This window comes from Mustela erminea, chromosome 3 (assembly GCF_009829155.1).
Source record: "Mustela erminea isolate mMusErm1 chromosome 3, mMusErm1.Pri, whole genome shotgun sequence".
Taxonomy (NCBI): domain Eukaryota; kingdom Metazoa; phylum Chordata; class Mammalia; order Carnivora; family Mustelidae; genus Mustela; species Mustela erminea.
The window spans coordinates 67478643-67498619 of NC_045616.1; the positions used below are offsets into that span (position 1 = coordinate 67478643).

The following is a 19977-nucleotide window of genomic DNA, read 5'->3' on the forward strand; positions in this document are numbered from 1 at the left end:
TTATGATACATAGTATTAAGTGCTACAGCGATTATAAAGTAGGGAAAGGGGTTAAGGTAGGACTTCAGTTTAAAAGTGTTAAAAGACATCACTGAAAAGCCACTGCAAAAAAAAAAATCATATATACATATATGCCACTGTAGTTTTCAGCAAAGTGGTATGATCTGACTTAATGTTTTAGAAAGTTCACTATGGCTGTTTTTAGAGACCACAACATAGATTTAGAGAGCAAAAAAAGGAAGGCCAGTGAAAGAATTGTTGCAGTTATCTAGATAGTTATGTAAGACTTGGCTTCTAGCCAATAGGATTTGCTGACAGACTGCATATGGGTTATGGAGGAAAAAACTGGTAATTCTAAAGTTTTGAGCTTAAGCATTTTATGTTTCTAAGAGATAACAATATTCATTTGCTTCATTTGTGAAGAAGGCATCAGAATACTAAGGTTCATAGTTTAGTCAAGGTAATAACAGAGTAAGGATTGAATTCTTGCTCTAGATCTAGACTACTTGCTTTTGAATACTAGCCTCACAAGTATTCAGTCACCAGATTTATTACTTGGGCAAAATATTTAACTTTTTTTTTTAAAAGATTTTATTTATTTATTTGACAGAGAGAAATTACAAGTACACTGAGAGGCAGGCAGAGAGAGAGAGAGAGAAGGAAGCAGGCTCCCTGCTGAGCAGAGAGCCCGATGCGGGACTCGATCCCAGGACCCTGAGATCATGACCTGGGCCAAAGGCAGCGGCTTAACCCACTGAGCCACCCAGGCGCCCCAAAATATTTAACGTTTTTATTCCTAGTTTCCTCATTTGTAATAGGACTGCCCATTGGGTTGCTGCAAGGCTGAAATGTTTTACATTTTCAAAACCCTTAGAAAACTGTCTGCCAGTTCTGTTCCTTAGCTATCACATAACTATTACTGGTCACCTTCCAGCTCTTTGTCACTGGGTTTTTACTGAGTTGTTACATTCATAGGCAAAATTATCATAGACTACACAAAACGCCATCCTTTTACCATTTATCTCTTGTGTCAAGATATACCTAATGATACATGGTATCATAGAACTCAGGTCAAAGTTGCTTCCAAAAGTTATCACTTTAACAGTAAACTAACTTTACTTGTAGCAGGAATAAGCTAAATAGTGAGCTAAATGTCATGGTACACTTGTGAGGCTAGAAGTTCTAAAGTGTATCACGGCATATGAATTGATAATCACTGCATTATACTATGCTGCTAAGTAAATTCCTATGTGGGGACATTTTAAGTACAGTAAAAAAGGGAGTTATTTAGGTAAAAGTCACGGTTCAGTAGGTCACTGTATGTATAAAATGCCATTCAGCATCTGTAAAGCATTATCCAGTTTACATAGCACTTGCAGGTATTAGCAACAGCCAGCTTTCAAGATGGCCCCAATGAAATCTTTCCTTCTGGTATCAATGCACTTATGTAGTTTATTTCCACAGTGAAACAGACTGTTCTGTGTGACCTGTAGAATATGTCAGAATTGAGTTCATCTAACTTTTAAGTAGATCATAAAAGGCATGCTCCAAGTAGATCATAAAAGGCATGCTCCTTCTGCCTTGCATGCTTAGATCATGTGCGCTGGGTGAAGTCAGGCTTCATGTAAGAGTTCAATCCGGTAGCCCTGTGAAGAGGTCTACATGGGGAAGAACTAGGACCTCTGGCCAACAGCCATCATCAACTTGGCAGTCATGTGAGTGAGTCACCCTGGAGGTAAATCATCTAGCTCCAGTCAAGCCTTCAATAATTGCAGCCCCAGCTGGTCTCTGATTACAACCTCCTGAAAGACATGGAGAGCTGTCCAGCCAAACTGCTCCAGAAATCTATACCCAGAGATAAAAAATCCATACCTGTTAAGTGATTATTGTTTTTAACCACATTTTGAGTTTTCAGTCATTAAGTTTTGATTTGCTACAAAGTAATAACACCATAGGGACACCGGGATGGTTCAGTCAAGTTAAGTGTTTGCCTTCAGCTCAGGACATGATTCTAGGATCCTGGGATCCAGAGCCACATCAGTCTCCTTCCTCAGTGGGAAGCCTGCTTCTCCCTCTGTCTCTGCCTGCCACTCCCCTGCTTGTGCTCTGATAAATAAAAGTGGAAAAAAAAGTAATACACAATGCACTAATGGATCCTATCATATTGTATAGCATTAGGGAGGAAATCTGAAGCTTGAACAAATTCAGCAATTTGTGGATGGTTATATATATTTATCTCCTAAATGAAAATACAGGCTATTTATTTAAAGCTAAGCCAGGGGCACCTGGGTGGCTCAGTGGGTTAAGCCTCTGCCTTCGGCTCAGGTCATGATCTCAGGGTCCTGGGATCGAGCCCCGCATCGGGCTCTCTGCTCAGCGGGGAGCCTGCTTCCTCCTCTCTCTCTGCCTGCTTCTCTGCCTACTTGTGATCTCTCTCTGTCAAATAAATAAATAAAATCTTAAAAAAAAAAAAAAAAAGCTAAGCCAGAATTCCTTCTATACCATCTTCTTTGGGAGCTCACCTTATGACACCAATTCCCACTGAGCATGCCTTTTTGCCATACTTGTGCTCATAAATTCTGTAAAAGTGATAACTTTTTTCTTTGTGACATTCATGGCTGGAGCTATAGCAAAGATGGCCTTCAGACAGTTCTAGTATGGGGCTTCTGACTGCTGGCCCACAGAATCACAGAAATCACTCTTCATTATCTGAACCAACTTTGTTTCGGAAAGCAAAAAAAAATGACCTTGTTTTCCTGGAACTGAAATGTAAAAATTAAGGGGAAAAAAAGAAAATAGGGCTAACTTTAAAGAATATATTCCAAGTAAGTTTTTAAATGATAACAGAAAAATCATCAATCACATTGTTTTTCTGAGTCACCAGAACAGCTTATTTCTAGTACCAAACACCTATCTCATATTCAACTTGGGCAACATTTATACTGGTCACAACAGAGAACTCATAGGAGAAGCAGATAAACTATGGAATAGCAAAAAGACAAAACAAAAACAAAAAAGTAACAAAACAAACAAAAAAACCAAAGCTTAGTCTACAGGTAAATGAGCAATACTCAACAACAATTCGACTCTAATACCCATGAGCTACCCTTACTATTAGGAATGACTTCCTTAAAGCATATTCTAGAAATCATTCAAGGTATGGAAGAAAATTTATTTAGCTTTGTGAGGCTTTACTTTAACAATAATACATACCGTTGGCACTCTAAGACCCTATTAAAATTTCATAAATTGCCTTAATAAGGCAAATATTTAGGTTGATTTTATGAGACTTTCAAACATTTAAGTTTGAGAAAGTTAGTGGTTTTCAGAATTTGCACACATGATGACAAAACAGTAAAAGTAATCAAAGAATGAGACTTTCTTAACAGCCCTAATACAGTAAGTTGCAATGTCTAAGCAAACATCTATTCCTAGGTTTATATTTATTTTGATCCCATATTTTCCATTTTAAACTCTGGCACTTTCTTCTGAATATAGGTTACAAATAATCTTTTGTCTTAACTCCCAGTTTTAATACCACAAAGTCACCTGTTTTACCTTGACTATATTTTTATTACTTAGTGTAGGATATGCTTTTTAAACTAGTTATACTCCAGTAACTCTGTGAATGGAAAAATGTTAAGAAAACTAAGAACAAATAATGGAGTAATTCTTTCATTGATCCTCATCCAATTTCAGGAAAATCACTTCCCCAAGCAGCAATTCTCTCTGATAAAAACCTGTGATAGTTTACTAGATACTGTGTACTTTTAATAGCTCCAACACTGGAAATACTTGATAACTGAGAGTAAATTAATAGGCTAACATTTAAAAATGTATACTTTAATAAGCATATAAACAATTAGGTGAGCTTTTGCAGAAGCTGACCAAGATACATATATTAGAAGATACAACTGTCCATCTAAATTTTCTATATTTCATTTTTTTTCTTTTTGCAGAGTATTCAAGTTGTTTGCTATATAATTTCTCATGTGCCATTTTGGATTTTTGGACAGTCTTTATTGTAAAGACTATTTTTTTGTCTGATGACAAATAGCAGCCACACTGTCAGTGATTATTCCGGACCTCCACGCTGAAAAGGAAAAAACAAAGCAAAAAATTAGGTGTTATATTTACAGAAGAAATGTTTTAATGGTCACTATACAAATTTACACCACTTTAATCAAATGACCTTTAGGGTTTAAAAAAACAATTTCAATTTTTCATTTCTCTTAGGCACTCCTATCAATGTTATAAACAATTTCTGATCTGGAAAGGACTCAAGGTTGACCCTGATTGGTGGGCCTCAAATTTCTTGGTCTCAGCAGCCCTTCACACTGAAAAGTTACCAAGGATTCTAAAGAGCTTCTTTCATGTATTACGGTTATTACTACTTTCCATATTATACTTCCACACATATATCCCTTCATGTATCTCTACTGAGGGCTTGTACATGGTTTACTTCTCATAGTCCGGGCCTGACTATCTTGGTCTTAGTTATTGACCCACCATGACAAGGTGATGGAAGAGCAAGAAAATCAGCCTATGAAATTCCAAAAGCCAAAAATGTTCATGTGTTTTGATCGTACTAAAATAAAAAGCAATGACATACTTGGATAAATTCAATTTCTTCTTGAGATACAAGTTTCCTTCTGTATTTCTGAGGTAATGTTTTTATTATTTCTGCAGTATCTGGTGGACCCTGATGCATCAGCAAATCTGGTGATTTACTTCCTTTAGAATGCTGTGAAATTGAAGAAGAGTGAGATGGTAGTCCTGCTGATCTCAAAACTTCTGATACTGAAAAAAAATATATAATTAGAGAAATAAATTGTTCAGGTATCTTAAAATACTATTTTGAGTTATCTATTATTGAATAAGCAAGTCATTCTTCAAGTGCTAAGTGTAATTCTAACAGGTATTATTGAGTAACTTAGTTGGGTAAAGTTCATTTTAAATAAGGAGGTAGGCTTAAGCGAATGAATTACTAAAACAAGTTTGTAAAATAATAAAACTTCTAGGTAGTGAAGTTCAACCCATATAGATAATCTCATAACCTGAATTTTGTCAAATGCTGGCATTTATAGTTAAAAATATCCCTATAAGGGGCGCCTGGATGGTTCAGTTGGTTAAGCAATTGCCTTTGGATCAGGTCATGATCCCAGGGGCCTGGGATCCCTGCACAGTGGGAAGCATGTTTCTCCCTCTCCCACTCCCCCATTTGTGCTCTCTGTCAAATAAATAAAATCTTTAAAATATATATATAGATATATATGCATAGATATATATCTATATATATATAGAGATATATATCCTTATAAAACTTGTTAAGCTCCTCCCTGAATTGAAGATCAAATATCTTATAATAAAAACAGGGACAAGAATAATGATTACTGGGTAATGTATAGAGTTGTTGAATCACTATATTGGGCACTGTAAATTAAGTCTACTGGAATTAAAAAAAAAAAAAACAGGGACAAAGGACTGGGTAAAATGGACAGAAAAGAGAACAACATGTTCAGAATCTTGAGTTACTTTATAGGCAATGATTGCTCAGGGCTAAAGCAGTCTTCATCTATTGAGTGAATGAGTAAATGAGTGAATGAAAGAAAAGAAGGTCAGTTGGGAGAAAAATATAAGAATGGCTACTGTTCCTCACAATCTCTCCAATGTAAGCATGGGATAGTCTTTTCAAGGACAGAAGAAAGGAAAGAACAAAAATTTCCCTATATAAAATCAATATCCTTAAAAATTCAGAGACATTTCTGTTGAGTCACCACCTTTTTAAATGGAGGTAATATGAAGTTAATTTCTACTTGCATAAAACCTAGCAGACCACTGTGATCTAAGCTACAATGGTCTCTTGGATTTTAAAATGAGTAAGAATGCCTATAATAGCATATTCATATATAAAAATGCTTGTACATATATATGTATTTAAAAAATCTGAAGTATAACTTACCATTAGGTTTAGGATTGTCTCTTCTGTCAGGGAATCTTATTAATGGAGTATGTGGCTTGACTACCTAAAGGAAAAATTAAAATACATGGAAAAAAAAGATGAAGCACTAAAACTATTAACTATAAAAGAAACCACCTACTGAGCTTCACAGATACCTTTGTTAAAATAAACTTAGTATTTCACAGCAACTTTAAATCTGACTATTTTACTCTTCCCCAACCAGGAGAGCTGGTCTATAAACTATTAATTTATCTTATCTGCTCTTCATAGTAACTTTGGACTTTACACTTAACTTGTATTTTACTATACTTTATATTATTTATTTTATACTTTATATTTATACTTTACTTATATTTTACTATACTACCAACTGACCTCAAAAACAACCCTATGGAGGCACCTGGGTGGCTTAGCTGGTTAAGCAACTGCCTTCGGCCCAGGTCATGATCCCAGAGTCCCGGGATCAAGTACCACATAGGGCTCCCGCTCCGCAGGGAGTCCACTTCTCCCTCTGACCTTCTCCCCTCTCATGCTCTCTCTTACTTTTCTCTCTCTCAAATAAATAAATAAAATCTTTAAAAAAAAAACAACAACCCTATGAAATAGATGACACAGATCTTATGTTGCTGACATGTATTGCCCTGCTGCCTGGTAAAAATTCGAAGTTTCCTGACTTGTATTGAGTTTGTTTTCCTATGTCAATATCTAGCAGTGTAAAATAGGGTAAAAAGCATACTAAAAATTAGGTCATTAAGAAAATACTTTTTCGGGCGCCTGGGTGGCTCAGTGGGTTAAGCCGCTGCCTTCGGCTCAGGTCATGATCTCAGGGTCCTGGGATCGAGTCCCGCATCGGGCTCTCTGCTCAGCAGGGAGCCTGCTTCCTTCTCTCTCTCTCTCTGCCTGCCTCTCAGTGTACTTGTAATTTCTCTCTGTCAAATAAATAAAATCTTTAAAAAAAAAAAAAAAAAGAAATAAAATACTTTTTCTAGGGCGCCTGGGTGGCTCAGTGGGTTAAGCCGCTGCCTTCGGCTCAGGTCATGATCTCAGGGTCCTGGGATCGAGTCCCGCATCGGGCTCTCTGCTCAGCAGGGAGCCTGCTTCCCTCTCTCTCTCTCTGCCTGCCTCTCCATCTACTTGTGATTTCTCTCTGTCAAATAAATAAATAAAATCTTTAAAAAAAAAAAGAAAATACTTTTTCTAAAAACAAAACAAAAAAACCACAACTTTTTCTGGGATGCCTGGGTGGTTCAGTCGGTTAAGCATCTGCCTTCAGCTCAGGTCATGATCCCAGGGTTCATGAATCCAGTTCCGCCTTGGACTCCGTGCTCAGTGGGGAGACTGCTTCTCCCTTTGCCCCCCATGCCCCTGCTTGTGCTCTCACTGTCTGACAAATAAATAAAATTTTTAAAAGAAAGTATTTTTTCAAAATTACAAAAGTAACACATGTTCTGTGTAAAATAATTGGAAGAAATGGAAAAAAGCACAAATAAGAAAACACTGTCTATAATTCCCAAGCACACAAAGAACAATTTAAACATTTTGTTAGTTTTGTTAGTGCTTTTGGTCTGAGGGCTATACCCATGATAATATATATTTTTAGAATATTGTTTTTATAACAAATATTTGCAGAGTATTACTGTTTTATCCCTAGAATTCCAGATAATGCTATAGAGGAACTTAAAGGGATCTTTCAATATTAAATTTTCTGAATACACAATGCTAAGACTCTAATGAACAGTATTATTTGCATCTAAAGTAATCTCTGAGTTGCTCTGTAACTAGTGATAGTGAGATATGTTTATCTGCAAAATACTGTATATATGTATTACATATTAGTTTATATGAGTACAGAAGTAAATAGGTTCGTTGGGACCAGCCTGAAACCACCACCATAACTGTGCTGCTGTAAGAAAATGCTAGAATAGAGTTGTCTCCCACAGTATAAGGGTACACACAAGTCTTTCATGCTAAAAAACGGAGTCTAATGTAACATTGTGTGTCAACTGTACTTAAATTAAAAAAAAATTTTTTTTAAGATTTTATTTATTTATTTGACAGAGATCACAAGCAGGCAGAGAGGTAAGCAGAGGCAGAGAGAGGCAGGCCCCCCCCCGAGCAGAAAGACCGATGTAGGGCTCAATCCCTGGACCCTGAGATCATGACCTGAGCCGAAGGCAGAGGCTTAACCCACTGAACCACCCAGGTGCCCCCCTTAAATAAAAAATTTTTAAAAAACCAATTATCCCTCTAGTGACTATTTTTCCTTTTCATAGCCAAGCTTCCTGAAATAATGTTTTATCCATCCATTTTCAATACCCTATTTAAAAGTTTTAAACATGTTCAACAGCTTTCAAGATAAACTTCAAACTTAGATTTGTCATTCACAGGCCCATCCTGATTTGGCATCTACTTACCTCTCAAGCCTCAATCCCCACCACTGCCTTATATACTTTTTTTTTTAAGATTTTATTTATTTATTTGACAGAGAGAGAGAGATCACAAGCAAGCAGAGAGGCAGGCGGGGGTGGGGGAAGCAGGCTCCCTGCTGAGCAGAGAGCCTGATGTGGGGCTCAATCCCAGGACCCTGAGATCATGACCTGAGCCAAAGGCAGAGGCTTAACCCACTGAGCCACCCAGGCACCCCTGCCTTATATACCTTTTATTCCAGGTATTCTGAAGTACTTTTCTGTTCCCTATTCATCATGCCATTTCATCCCATTCAATCCACAGCTTGTGTTCCATGCCAGGAAATCTATCCTCAGTCCTGTCCTGCTTCCATTTTTCAGTCAGTGCTTTCATCTGTTTATTAATTTTTTTTAAGTTTTAAGATTTATCTATTTGAGAGAGAGCAAAGGGGAGTGAAAGAGAGAGAGCATGAACAAGGACACGAGGAGAGGGAGGAGAAGCAGATTCCTGGCTGAGAAGGACACCTGACACAGGGCTCAATCCCAAGACCCTGGTATCATGACCTGAGCTGAAGGCAAACGCCTAACAGACTGAGCCACCCAGGTGTCCCTCATCTGTTGATCTGTTAAAACAATCAAATATCACTTCCCTCTAAAAAGCTTTCCTGATTTTAAAAGTGTGATTTTAAAACTCCTCCTCTGGGTTTCCATGGCATCTGTGCCAGTATATCTGTGGGTGAGATTCCTCGGAAAGCGACTGCTGAGTCAAAAGAGAAAAAATCCAATCTTGAGAAGTACTGGTAGATTTTCTTTCACGGAGTTTATACTGTTTTACATTCCCATACTGGATCCTAGAGTGACCAATGAGTGCCTGCTTACACACAGCCTTCCCAACAGACTTGTGTTATCTGACTTGTACATTTTTAATCAAATCTCAGTAGGGAAAAATGTTATCTCCATGTAGTTTTCATTATCAGCTATCTTATAAGTAAGGCTGTTCATCTCTTCATATGGTTAAGAGCATTTTCATTTCTTTACCTGTGAAGATGATATTCACAGCTCTTGCCTATTTTTCTATGCTTATAAGTTCTTTATATAGTATGCTTATAAACTCTTTTTCTGTTGCAAATTTTTTACCTAGTTTTTTTTTAGTTGAATGGTTTTTATTTTTTTGGATGAGTAAACATAGCTTTTTTTTCCCCCTTCCAGTACAGCCCACATTATCAGTTTTTTCCACTTAATACATCTTTATTTTTATTTTTATTTTTATTTTTTATTTTATTTTATTTTTTTTTTAAAGATTTTTTTTATTTATTTGTTATAGAGAGAGAGACAGATACAGAGCGCAAACACAGGCAGACAGAGTGGCAGGCTAGAGGCAGAGGGAGAAGCAGGCTCCCTGCCGAGCAAGGAGCCCGATGTGGGACTCGATCCCAGGACGCTGGGATCATGACCTGAGCCGAAGGCAGCCGCCTAACCAACTGAGCCACCCAGGCGTCCCTTGATTTTTATTTTTAAAGATTTTATTTAGGGACGCCTGGGTGTCTCAGTGGATTAAAGCCTCTGCCTCCGGCTCAGGTAATGATCCCAGAATCCTGGGATCGAGCCCCCCCTATAGGGCTCTCTGCTCAGCAGGGAGCCTGCTTCCCCCTCTCTCTCTCTGCCTGCCTCTCTGCCTACTTGTGATCTGTCAAATAAATAAATAAAATCTTAAAAAAAAAAAAGATTTTAGGGGCGCCTGGGTGGCTCAGTGGATTAAGCCGCTGCCTTCGGCTCAGGTCATGATCTCGGGGTCCTGGGATCGAGTCCCGCATCGGGCTCTCTGCTCAGCAGGGAGCCTGCTTCCCTCTCTCTCTCTCTCTGCCTGCCTCTCCATCTACTTGTGATTTCTCTCTGTCAAATAAATAAATAAAATCTTTAAAAAAAAAAAAAAGATTTTATTTATTTATCTGACAGAGAGAGACACAGGCAGAGGAAACATAGGCAGGGGGAGTGGGAGAGGGAGAAGCAGGCTCTCCGTTGAGCAAGGAGCCTGATGCGGGGCTCCATCCCAGGACTCTGGGATCATGACCTGAGCTGAAGGTAGACGCTTAACAGCTGAGCTACCCAGTACCCTGTATCTTGATTTTAAAGCATAGTTGGGTAAGTTTTCACTGTTCCAGTTAGAAAGAAAGTCTTGTTTTCATTTAGTATTGCATGGTATTGTTTCTTTTAATTTTCAATTCTGAAATAATTACGGAATCATACGAAGTTGCAAAAAATGTACAGGGAAATTCCTGGTAACTTCATTCAGTTTCTACTACAGTAGTATCTTACATAACTATAGCACAATATCAAAACCAGGAAACCGACACTGGTACAGCTTATTTTAGATTTGGTCAGTTTTATATGTACTCATTTGTGCATGTATAATTCTTTGCAATTTTGGCTTCATTTTTTACATTAAGATATCAGATCCCTTTGCAATTTATCACTTCCTCCCCAACTAACCCCTGGCAACCACTGATCTTTTTATTGTTTCCAGTTTTCTCTTCCAGAAGGTCACATATTTGGAATCATAAAGTAGTCTTTTTTCAGTTTCTTTCATTCAGTAACATGCATATAAGTTTCCTCCATGTCTTTTCATGGCTTGATAGCAAATTCCTTTTTAGTGTTGGATAATATTCCATTGCCTGAATGTATCACAGTTTATGTATCTATTCACCTACTACTGAAGGATATCTTGGTTGCTTCCAAATTTTGACAATTATGAATAAAGCTGCTATAAATATCCATGTGCAGGTTTCTATGTAAATATAAGTTTTCAGCTCATTTGGGTAAACAGCAAAGTGCAATTTTTTTTATCATATAGTTAAAGTATATCAAGTTTTTAAAGAAACTGCCAAACTGCCTTCCAAAGTGGCTGTACCATATTACATTCTCAGCAGGAGCGAATGACTGCCTAGTGCTCTACATCTTAGCCAGCATTTGGCAGTATCCACATTCTTCTGGATTTCGGCCACTCTAGCAGGTATAAAGTTATATTTCTTTGCTGTTTTAATTTGCAAATCCATGATGACATATGATATTGAGCACCTTTACATATGCCTGTGATCTGTCTTTGATGAGGAGTCTGTTCAGGGCTTTTGGCCATTTTGTTGTTGTTGTTTTAAGTGGGCCCCACAGCCCAGCACAGGGCTCAAACCCAAACTCAGGACCCTGTCAAGACCTGAGCTAAAATCAAGAGCCAGACATTTAATGGAATGAGCAACCTAGGCACCCCACCCAATTTTAAATCAGGTTGTTTTCTTGTGTTAAGTTTTAAGAGGTTTTTTTTTTTTTTTTAAGATTTTATTTATTTATTTGACAGAGATCACAAGTAGGCAGAAAGGCAGGCAGAGAGAGAGGAGGAAGCAGGCTCCCTGCTGAGCAGAGAGACCGATGCAGGGCTTGATCCCAGGTCCTCTGATCTTGACCTGAGCCGAAGGCAGAGGCTTTAACCCACTGGGCCACCCAGGCGCCCCGAGTTTTGTTTTTTTGTTTTTTGTTTTTAAGATTTTATTTATTTATTTATTTGACAGAGAGAGAAATTACAAGTAAACAGAGAGGCAGGCAGAGAGGAAGAAGCAGGCTTCCCGCTGAGCAGAGAGCCCGATGTGGGGCTCGATCCCCGGACCCTGAGATCATGACCTGAGCTGAAGGCAGAGGCTTAACCCACTGAGCCCCCCAGGTGCCCCAAGTTTTAGGAGTTATTTGTATAATCTGGATAATGGTCCTTTATTGGTGGTTTTTGCAAGTATTTTCTCCCTGTCTGTAGCATGTTATCTCACTAACTTAACTGTCTTTTGTAGACAAGATTTTAATTTGAATGACATTCAGCTTATCAATTATTTCTTTCACATTATCATGTCTTTGGTGTTGTATCTAAAAAGTCACATCTAGGGGCGTCTGGGTGGCTCAGTGGGTTAAAGCCTCCGCCTTCGGCTCAGGTCATGATCTCAAGGGCCCTGGGATCAAACCCCACATTGGGCTCTCTGCTTAGCGGGGAGCCTGCTTCGCCCCCCACCCCCGGTCTGCCTCTCTGCCTACTTGTCATCTCTCTCTATCAAATAAATAAATAAAATCTTAAAAAAAAAAATCACATCTAGGGATGCCTGGGTGGCTCATTTCACTGGGCCTCTACTTTTAGTTCAGGTCATGAACTTAGGGTCCTGGGATCCAGTCCTATAGAGGGTTCCCTGTTCAGCAGGGAACCTGCTTCTACTCCTGCCTCTGCCCTTCCCCCTGCTTATGCTCACATGCACAAACACTCACTTTCTCTCTGTCAAAATAAATAAAATCTTTAGAAAAATAAATTAAAAATTAAAAAATTCAGGCAAACCTAAGATCATCTACATTTTTTATGTTATTTTCTAGTTTTACAGTTTTACATTTTACATACAATTCTACGATCCATTTTGAGTCAATTTTTATGAAGGGTATAAGGTCTGTGTCTAGATTCATTTTTTCCAAGTGAATATCCAGTTGTTCCACAACATTTATTGAAAAGACTATTTTTTCTCCAACTATTGTGTTTGCTCCTTTGTCACAGTTCAGTTAAATAGCTTTTAATTTTTAATTTTTACCTTTCTAAGTCTCTTAGTTTGAGGTATGCCTCATATATAGCATAGCATTGGATAGGTATTTGCTAGCCAAGTTGAGAGTAATTTTTTTTAAGTTTTTTTTTTTTTTTAAGATTTTATTTATTTATTTGACAGAGAGAGATGACAAGTAGACAGAGAGGCAGGCAGAGAAAGAGAGGAAGGGAAGCAGGCTCCCTGCTGAGCAGAGAGCCCAACTCGGGGCTCGATCCCAGGACCCCAGAATCATGACCTGGTCCAAAGGCAGAGGCTTTAACCCACTGAGCCACCCAGGCGCCCCGAGAGTAATTTTCTAAAAAGGATTTAGATCATTTACATTTTTTTTCCCTCAAAAGAGTTTTATTTATTTATTTGACAGAGATCACAAGTAAGCAGAGAGACAGGCAGAGAGAGGAGGAAGCAGGCTCCCCATGGAGCAGAGAGCCCAATGTGGGGCTCGATCCCAGGACTCTGGGATCATGACCTGAGCCGAAGGCAGAGGCTTTAACCCACTGAGCCACCCAGGCACCCCAGATCATTTACATTTACAGATATAACTCACAAGTTGGGTATATTTTGTCATATCATTTTATGATTATTTAAATATAAATTCCTTTGTCGTATCTTTTTTTTTGCTTTCACTTGTGGTATTTTTTTTTAATTTGGAAAGAATTATAAATTATGGCTTTTTTGCATTTATATTTACATTACTACCTTTACATAATACCCTTAATGGCCACCTTCTGAGATACTACCCATTGGTACATTAATATGAGAAAGAATGAAAGCAGGTGATAGTGATCGCTTCTCTGCTTTCCTTCCCATCTTTTACTACCAGTTAATAACCAGAGGCAGGTATATTCCAGCTTTTGTATACTCTCCCCCTTATTCCTCCATTTTAAAAGTTGAATTAGAGCTATACTGTCAGAACAATAGTATTACCAACAAGTCTTTCACCGTATCTCCATTATTCAGTCTTGTTCTTACAGTCACATAATTCAAAGTTCATATACATTTCCTATGCTGAAACAACTCTGAGTACAACTAAGTATTCCTCAGTTGTCTTTCATTCTCTGGGAGATCTAGTAGGAAGGGCTGCAGGGAACAATATTCCCTGAGTTAGTGAAGGTGTAGAAGGGTTTTTAGCCTTTACAACTTAAAGGTCAATGTAGCCAGATACATCTCTGGTTATTATTTTCCATCCTTAACTACTTTACATATGTTATCCGAATGTCCTCCTTTATGAACTATTATTGTTGTAAACTCTGATAACTTTCATTCTCTTTTAAGTGCTTGGTCTTGTAGCCTGGATCACCCAAATTTTTTCTTTTTCTCCTTTAAAATCTAAAGATTCCAGGGGCCCCTGGGTGGCTTAGTCAGTGGGGCATCCAACTCTTGGTTTCAGCTCGTCATGACCTCAGGGTCCTGAGATCCAGCCCTGTGTGCATCAGGCTCTTGGCTCGGTGGTAAGTCAACTTGTCTCCCTCTCTCTCTGCCTTCCCACCCCCAACCCCATGTAAGTGCTTACACACATGTGCTCCCTCTCTCTCAAATACATAAATCTTAAAAAAAAAAAACCAAACCAAACCTCAAGATTCTACTAGAATATACCCATTAGTCAACTACAGCTGGTTAATTCTCTCAAGTCTAAGGTATAGTTTTAAGTCTTCTTTTATATCAAGCAAGTTTTATTAAGTTATACATTTTGAGACTTGTTCTATTTGCTTTTACTTTTTCAGAGACTACTTATTATGCAAAAGTTGCATCTTCCTGTTTTTATCTACTTCTGTGACTTCCTTTGAATTGGTCTAATCTTTTCCTTTTTCTGTGATTTTTTTTTCCTTTTCCTCTTTTCATGCACTATTTCCTTTAACAAAACTTCTGAGTTGCCTATTTACCTTTATATTCCTTCTACTTTAGTATTTACTTCTGGAAAGTTCTTTTAATTCTTCACTGAGTTCAGAGCTATATTGTCCCTAAAATCTTAACCTACAATCTAACCTCAACCACAACCTTTTTGTGTATAACTCTTCTGTTACTTTCCACTGTAAGCATCACCAAACCCTTCATTTCCTTGATTGTTCCTTTTCCGGTCAACTGGTTCCACCATGACTTTACCTCCTTTCTTATTTAGCCTAGGACCCAGGGACCATTCAATATTCTATTACCAGCACTCCCATCCTCCTTCCTAGAGGTGTATCTTCACCTCACTTGTAAATCTCAAACCCTGAATTAATCCAACTACCCTTCTTCCCATGTCTCATGCAGCCAAAATGATTTTGTAAATGATAAATTATCACTTTTGCATACATTAGTCCAAATATATCAAATATATATGCTTGCCATTCCATCATTTTTATATGTCTTCTTGTAGATATAGTCATTTCTCTTAGGTATAAACCTAGGAGTAAAATTACTAGGTTACAGGGTAGGTATGTTTACTAGCGACTGACAAAACAGATTTCCAAAGTGGCCATATGAATTATAATTCTACCAGCAACAATGAGGGTTTCTCTTGGTATTGCCAGTTCTTAAAATTTTAATAACTTTAGTAGATGCAGTGGCACTTCCTGGCTTTAATTTGTATTCTCCTGGCAAGAGTTAAGTAGAACATTTTTTCCCATGCTTATTGCTCATTTTTATATCTTCTTTTGTGCAGTTTCAATTTTTTTAATCCATTTATAAATTGAGCTATATATATTATGGATATGTATGGTTATACATTATGGGTACCAGTCCTTTGTCAGAGGTTCTCCTTGTCCTCACAGAATCTTTAATTAGTGAATGCTCTACCTACTGAATAAGTGAGGATCATTCCTTGCAATGGGACCGAAGGCTGGGATCTAGGATTATCTTTCAAACCGAAACAAGGAAACAGGCTGTGTAAAACCACCACAAATGTGCAGGTTGTGTCCCTTTATATATTAACTTTACCTCTCCTATTTAATTTAGCCATCATTGCTGGAGAAGCAAATACAAAAGCTATCAGGAGTTTGTAATTGATGTGTGGATTAACAAAGTTCCTCTAAGCTACCAATTTAAACTCAAGGGGAAAAAAGCTTGGCCACAGAAGGCCTGGGAAAGCACCAACCATACATGTTTTAATGCATGTAAAACATTACAGATAAACTTAAATAATATCTTACCCCCTTTCAATTCCCCCCACCCAGCCAGTAACTAGATGCTGGGATTGGTGGGGGAGGACAGGCCCGGGGTGAGTTCGCAGCTCACAGGCCAGTTCTCAGGCTATTCCCAAGACCTTGAAGGGACACCGGGTCAGATACAAGGTTCGCTTCCTTCCACTCGCCGTTACCGCCTTCCTTACGATTGGCTCATCCGGGGACATCACAGACGATGCTAAACGTCGATTGGCCAGACTACTGCCAGGGCAGCCTAGCCCGCTGACTCCTAAGAGGGCCACGGAGGTCCTGGCAGAGTATGGTCCGGGGACGGCGCAGCTGTTCTGCGCCTACCTGCTGACACACTGCAGTCCTGCAGCATGGCTTGAAGCCTCAGCTATAGTCCCGGCTCACTGCCCGACCCAGTGGGCTCAAGGTCCAATTCTCACACATACCCCCGGGCCGCGTCGCTGGCGCTACCCAAGGCCGCGGTGACGGCGCAGCCTCCGCCACCGCCTTGTCTCCCCAGCGCCTTTACTATACAGCAGGGTCCCTACCACTCACGGTGCGTAAAAGCGACAAAATTTCCTTACCTGAACGACCCTGCTGGCAGACGCCATCTTGCTGCCCATCATGACCCCGGGATGGGGCAGCTTCCGGGGCGCTAGCTAGGCGCAGAGAGAACAGGAGTCCAGGGCAGCTGGGGGCGGGCCCTGCCTGTGGCGTCACGGAGGAGGGACGAGCCGGCGATCCGGTGGGATCGTCCTCCACGGAGGAGCTAACCCACCCTCTGCGCCTGACCCCGCCCCACCCCGCCCCGCTTTTCCGCTAGGAATTGCCACACGTGCTTCCCATTGTTCAGTTTTGCAGACGAAGGTCTGTGGTGTTCCGTGTGTTTCGTACATAAGCCTATGAGTAAATTAGGGCCATTTCCTTATCCAGATAGCCAGATTCTAATTTAAGTAGTGTCCAAAATTTAACCTGAAGCCAAATATGAAGTCACGTGGCTTCCTAAAATAAACAATCTTGTTGAAACTTGGGAGTTAGGGGTACCTAGATGGCTCAGTTGGTTAAGCAACTGCCTTCCACTGGGGTAATGATCATGGAGTCCCAGGATGGAGTCCCTCACTGTGCTCCCCACTCAGCTGGGAGTTTTCTTCTCCCTCTCACCCTCCCCTGCCTCAGGCTCTCTCTCTCCCCTGCTTTTGCTCTATCAAATAAATAAATAAAATCTTTAAAAAACCTTTTTTAGGGGCACCTGGGTGGCTCAGTGGGTTAAGCCTCTGCCTTCGGCTCAGGTCATGATCCCAGAGTCCTGGGATCAAGCCCCACATGGGGCTCTCTGCTTGGCAAAGAGGCAGGCAGAGAGAGAGGAGTAAGCAGGCTTCCTGCTGAGCAGAGAGCCTGAGGCAGGACTGGATCCCAGGACCCTGGAATCATGACCTGATCTGAAGGCAGGGGCTTTAACCCCCTGAGGCATCCAGGCACCCCAGATCAGGAAGAGCCATTATTTGGACCTGATGTGAAAGAGTATCATGAGATCCTGAACTTTGAAACTGTTGTGATTAGATGACACTCTAAGTTACTCTCCTTGGTGAAGGAGGTCTTTTATGTGTAAAAAGGAAGTTAATATTTAAGACCAAGACTGTATACTATAGTGGACTGTATTCTTTTCAGATGCCCATTTTCGTTCCCCCATTCTGAAAGCCAGCACTCCCCTACTGTGGAAGTATACTTTCCTGTCACAGTAATGTTTGGCTTGGTGAACAGAGCCTTGGTGAAATAATGTACACCTCGTGACTTCATGTGCTTGTGTAATTTGACTTTGCCACATAAACTATAAGAACGTTTTAGACAGTGGGTGTTCCTCAGGTCCTCCAATGATCCGCCAAACTATGGATCCAAAAGAGATATAAATGTTTGTTAAAAGCCAGGGAATTGTTCAGCACTTGAGGAAAAACTGACCATCTCAAGTTTGGGCTTTAGAAGGGAATACAAAGGATAAGAAAATCCCAGGAAAATGCAAAAAGATTTTTAGAGGATGCTGAATCTTTACATCAGGAAGGTATTTTCCAGATTAATGCTTTTCTGTAAGAAAAATGTAACTTATTGGGGTGGCCTGAGTAGGTCAGTTGGTTGAACTTCCAGCTTAAAAAAATGTTGAAGGGTGTCTGGGTGGCTCAGTCAGTTAAGCTTGGGTTATGATCTCAGGGTCCTTGTCCTTCTGCCCCTGCCCCCACTCATTTGCTCTCAAATAAATCAACAAAATCTTTTTAAAAAGAAAAAGAATGTTGAAAATACTACATTGTCTATAAAAGTGATCAACAGCTCCAAACTCAATTTATTTAAATATTCAATTCTTTGAATAAGGAATTCAAATTAGAGCTTTCTCTAAAAATGGATGGGATACTATAAAAGATAGCAAGTTTTATTTCTTTTAAGATTTTATTTATTTGACACAGAAAGAGAGATCACAAGTTGGCAGAAAGGCAGGCAGAGAAGGAGGGGGAAGCAGGCTCCTTGCTGAGCAGAGAGCCCGATGAAGGGCTCTATTCCAGGACCCTGAGATCATGACCGGAGCCGAAGGCAGAGGCTTTAACCACTGAACCACCCAGGTGCTCCAAGTTTTTTTTTTTTTAACGTTTATATATTTTTAGTACTCTGTAAACCCAACATGGGGCTTGTACTCACAAGCCCCAGATTGAGAGTCACATGCTCTACCAACTGAGCTAGCCAGGTGCCTGAGCAAGTTCTATTTTTTTTTTTTTAAGATTTTATTTATTTATTTGACAGACAGAGATCAAAAGCAGGCAGAGAGGCAGGCAGAGAGAGTCGGAGAAGCAGGCTCCCTGCTGAGCAGACAGCCCGATGCGGGACTAGATCCCAGCACCCTGGGATCATGACCCGAGCCAAAGGCAGAGGCTTTAACCCACTGAGCCACCAAGGCGCCCCAAGTTCTATTTTTTAATAAGAAAAATAACATTTTTTCTTATTTACTCTTTTTACTTTTTAACTTATACAAGTAATATGTGATGTAGAAATACAAAATTAAAAAGTCACAATTACTCTATAATAACCACAAGCCTTAATATTTCAGGTACATTTTATCTTGTTTTTTAAGATTGAGGTGCTTTATTTGGGTTTCTGTTTAAAGATGTGTGGATGGGGGATATAGGGGTGGTTCAGTTGTTTAACTGTTGTTTAACTGTTTGCCTTTGGCTCAGGTCATGATCCCAGGGTCCTAGGATGGAGCCCCACATCTGACTCCTTGCTCAGCAGGGAGCCTGCTTGTCCCTCTGTCTGCCATTTCCCCTGCTTGTGTGCGTGCGCGCGCTCTTTCTCTCTCTCTCTGTCAAATAAATAAATAAAATCTTTAAAAAAAATTAAAAAAAAAATAAAGATGCAGATGGGAAAAGAAATAAACAAAGATAAGGATGGGGTGTGGGGGACTTGGCGAGATGTTGCTCACAGAATACAAAAATGCAGTTAGAAGATGAGTAAGTTTTTGGAGATCAAATGCATAGCATTGTGATTATAGTTAATACTTTATTGTATATTTTAAAGTCGCTAAGATCTTAAATCTTCTTACCACAAAAAAGAAATAATTATGTGACACAATGGAGATGTGAGCTAAAGCCATGGTGGTCAAATCAACCCACTGTATACCTTCAACTTATACAATGCTATGTCAACCCATTGTACACCTTCAACTTATACCAAACTATATAATTTGCAATGCTATGTATATCAATACAACCGATAGTTGAAAAAACATCAAGATATGGATAGCTCTTTCTCGTTCTTCTAGTATTTTAGTTGACTGACAAATGCACAAAAGTATTCCAAATAATGGGGGGTGGAGGGATGGGTTAAATGGATGATGAGTATTAAGG

General features: G+C 39.4%; 1 protein-coding gene across 1 annotated transcript; it reads right to left on the minus strand.

Moving 5' to 3' along the window:
* Positions 1 to 3151: 3151 nt before the first annotated feature.
* Positions 3152 to 16836, minus strand: MRPS36 (mitochondrial ribosomal protein S36). The gene is made up of 4 exons (XM_032336068.1): positions 16678 to 16836; positions 5963 to 6026; positions 4613 to 4800; positions 3152 to 4093 (listed from the first exon to the last, which is right to left on the minus strand). The coding sequence occupies exons 1-4, from the start codon at positions 16717 to 16719 to the stop codon at positions 4076 to 4078; spliced, it is 312 nt and encodes a 103-aa protein (XP_032191959.1). The 5' UTR covers positions 16720 to 16836; the 3' UTR covers positions 3152 to 4075.
* Between the last annotated feature and the right edge of the window lie 3141 nt (positions 16837 to 19977).

Coding starts and splice junctions, on each gene's coding strand:
- MRPS36 (XM_032336068.1), bottom strand. CDS start 16,719: ATGATGGGCAGCAAGATGGCGTCTGCCAGCAGGGTCGTTCAG. Junction 6,027..16,677: donor CTGCCAGCAGGGTCGTTCAG/GTAAGGAAATTT, acceptor TTTTTCCTTTAG/GTAGTCAAGCCACATACTCC. Junction 4,801..5,962: donor AGACAATCCTAAACCTAATG/GTAAGTTATACT, acceptor ATTTTTTTTCAG/TATCAGAAGTTTTGAGATCA.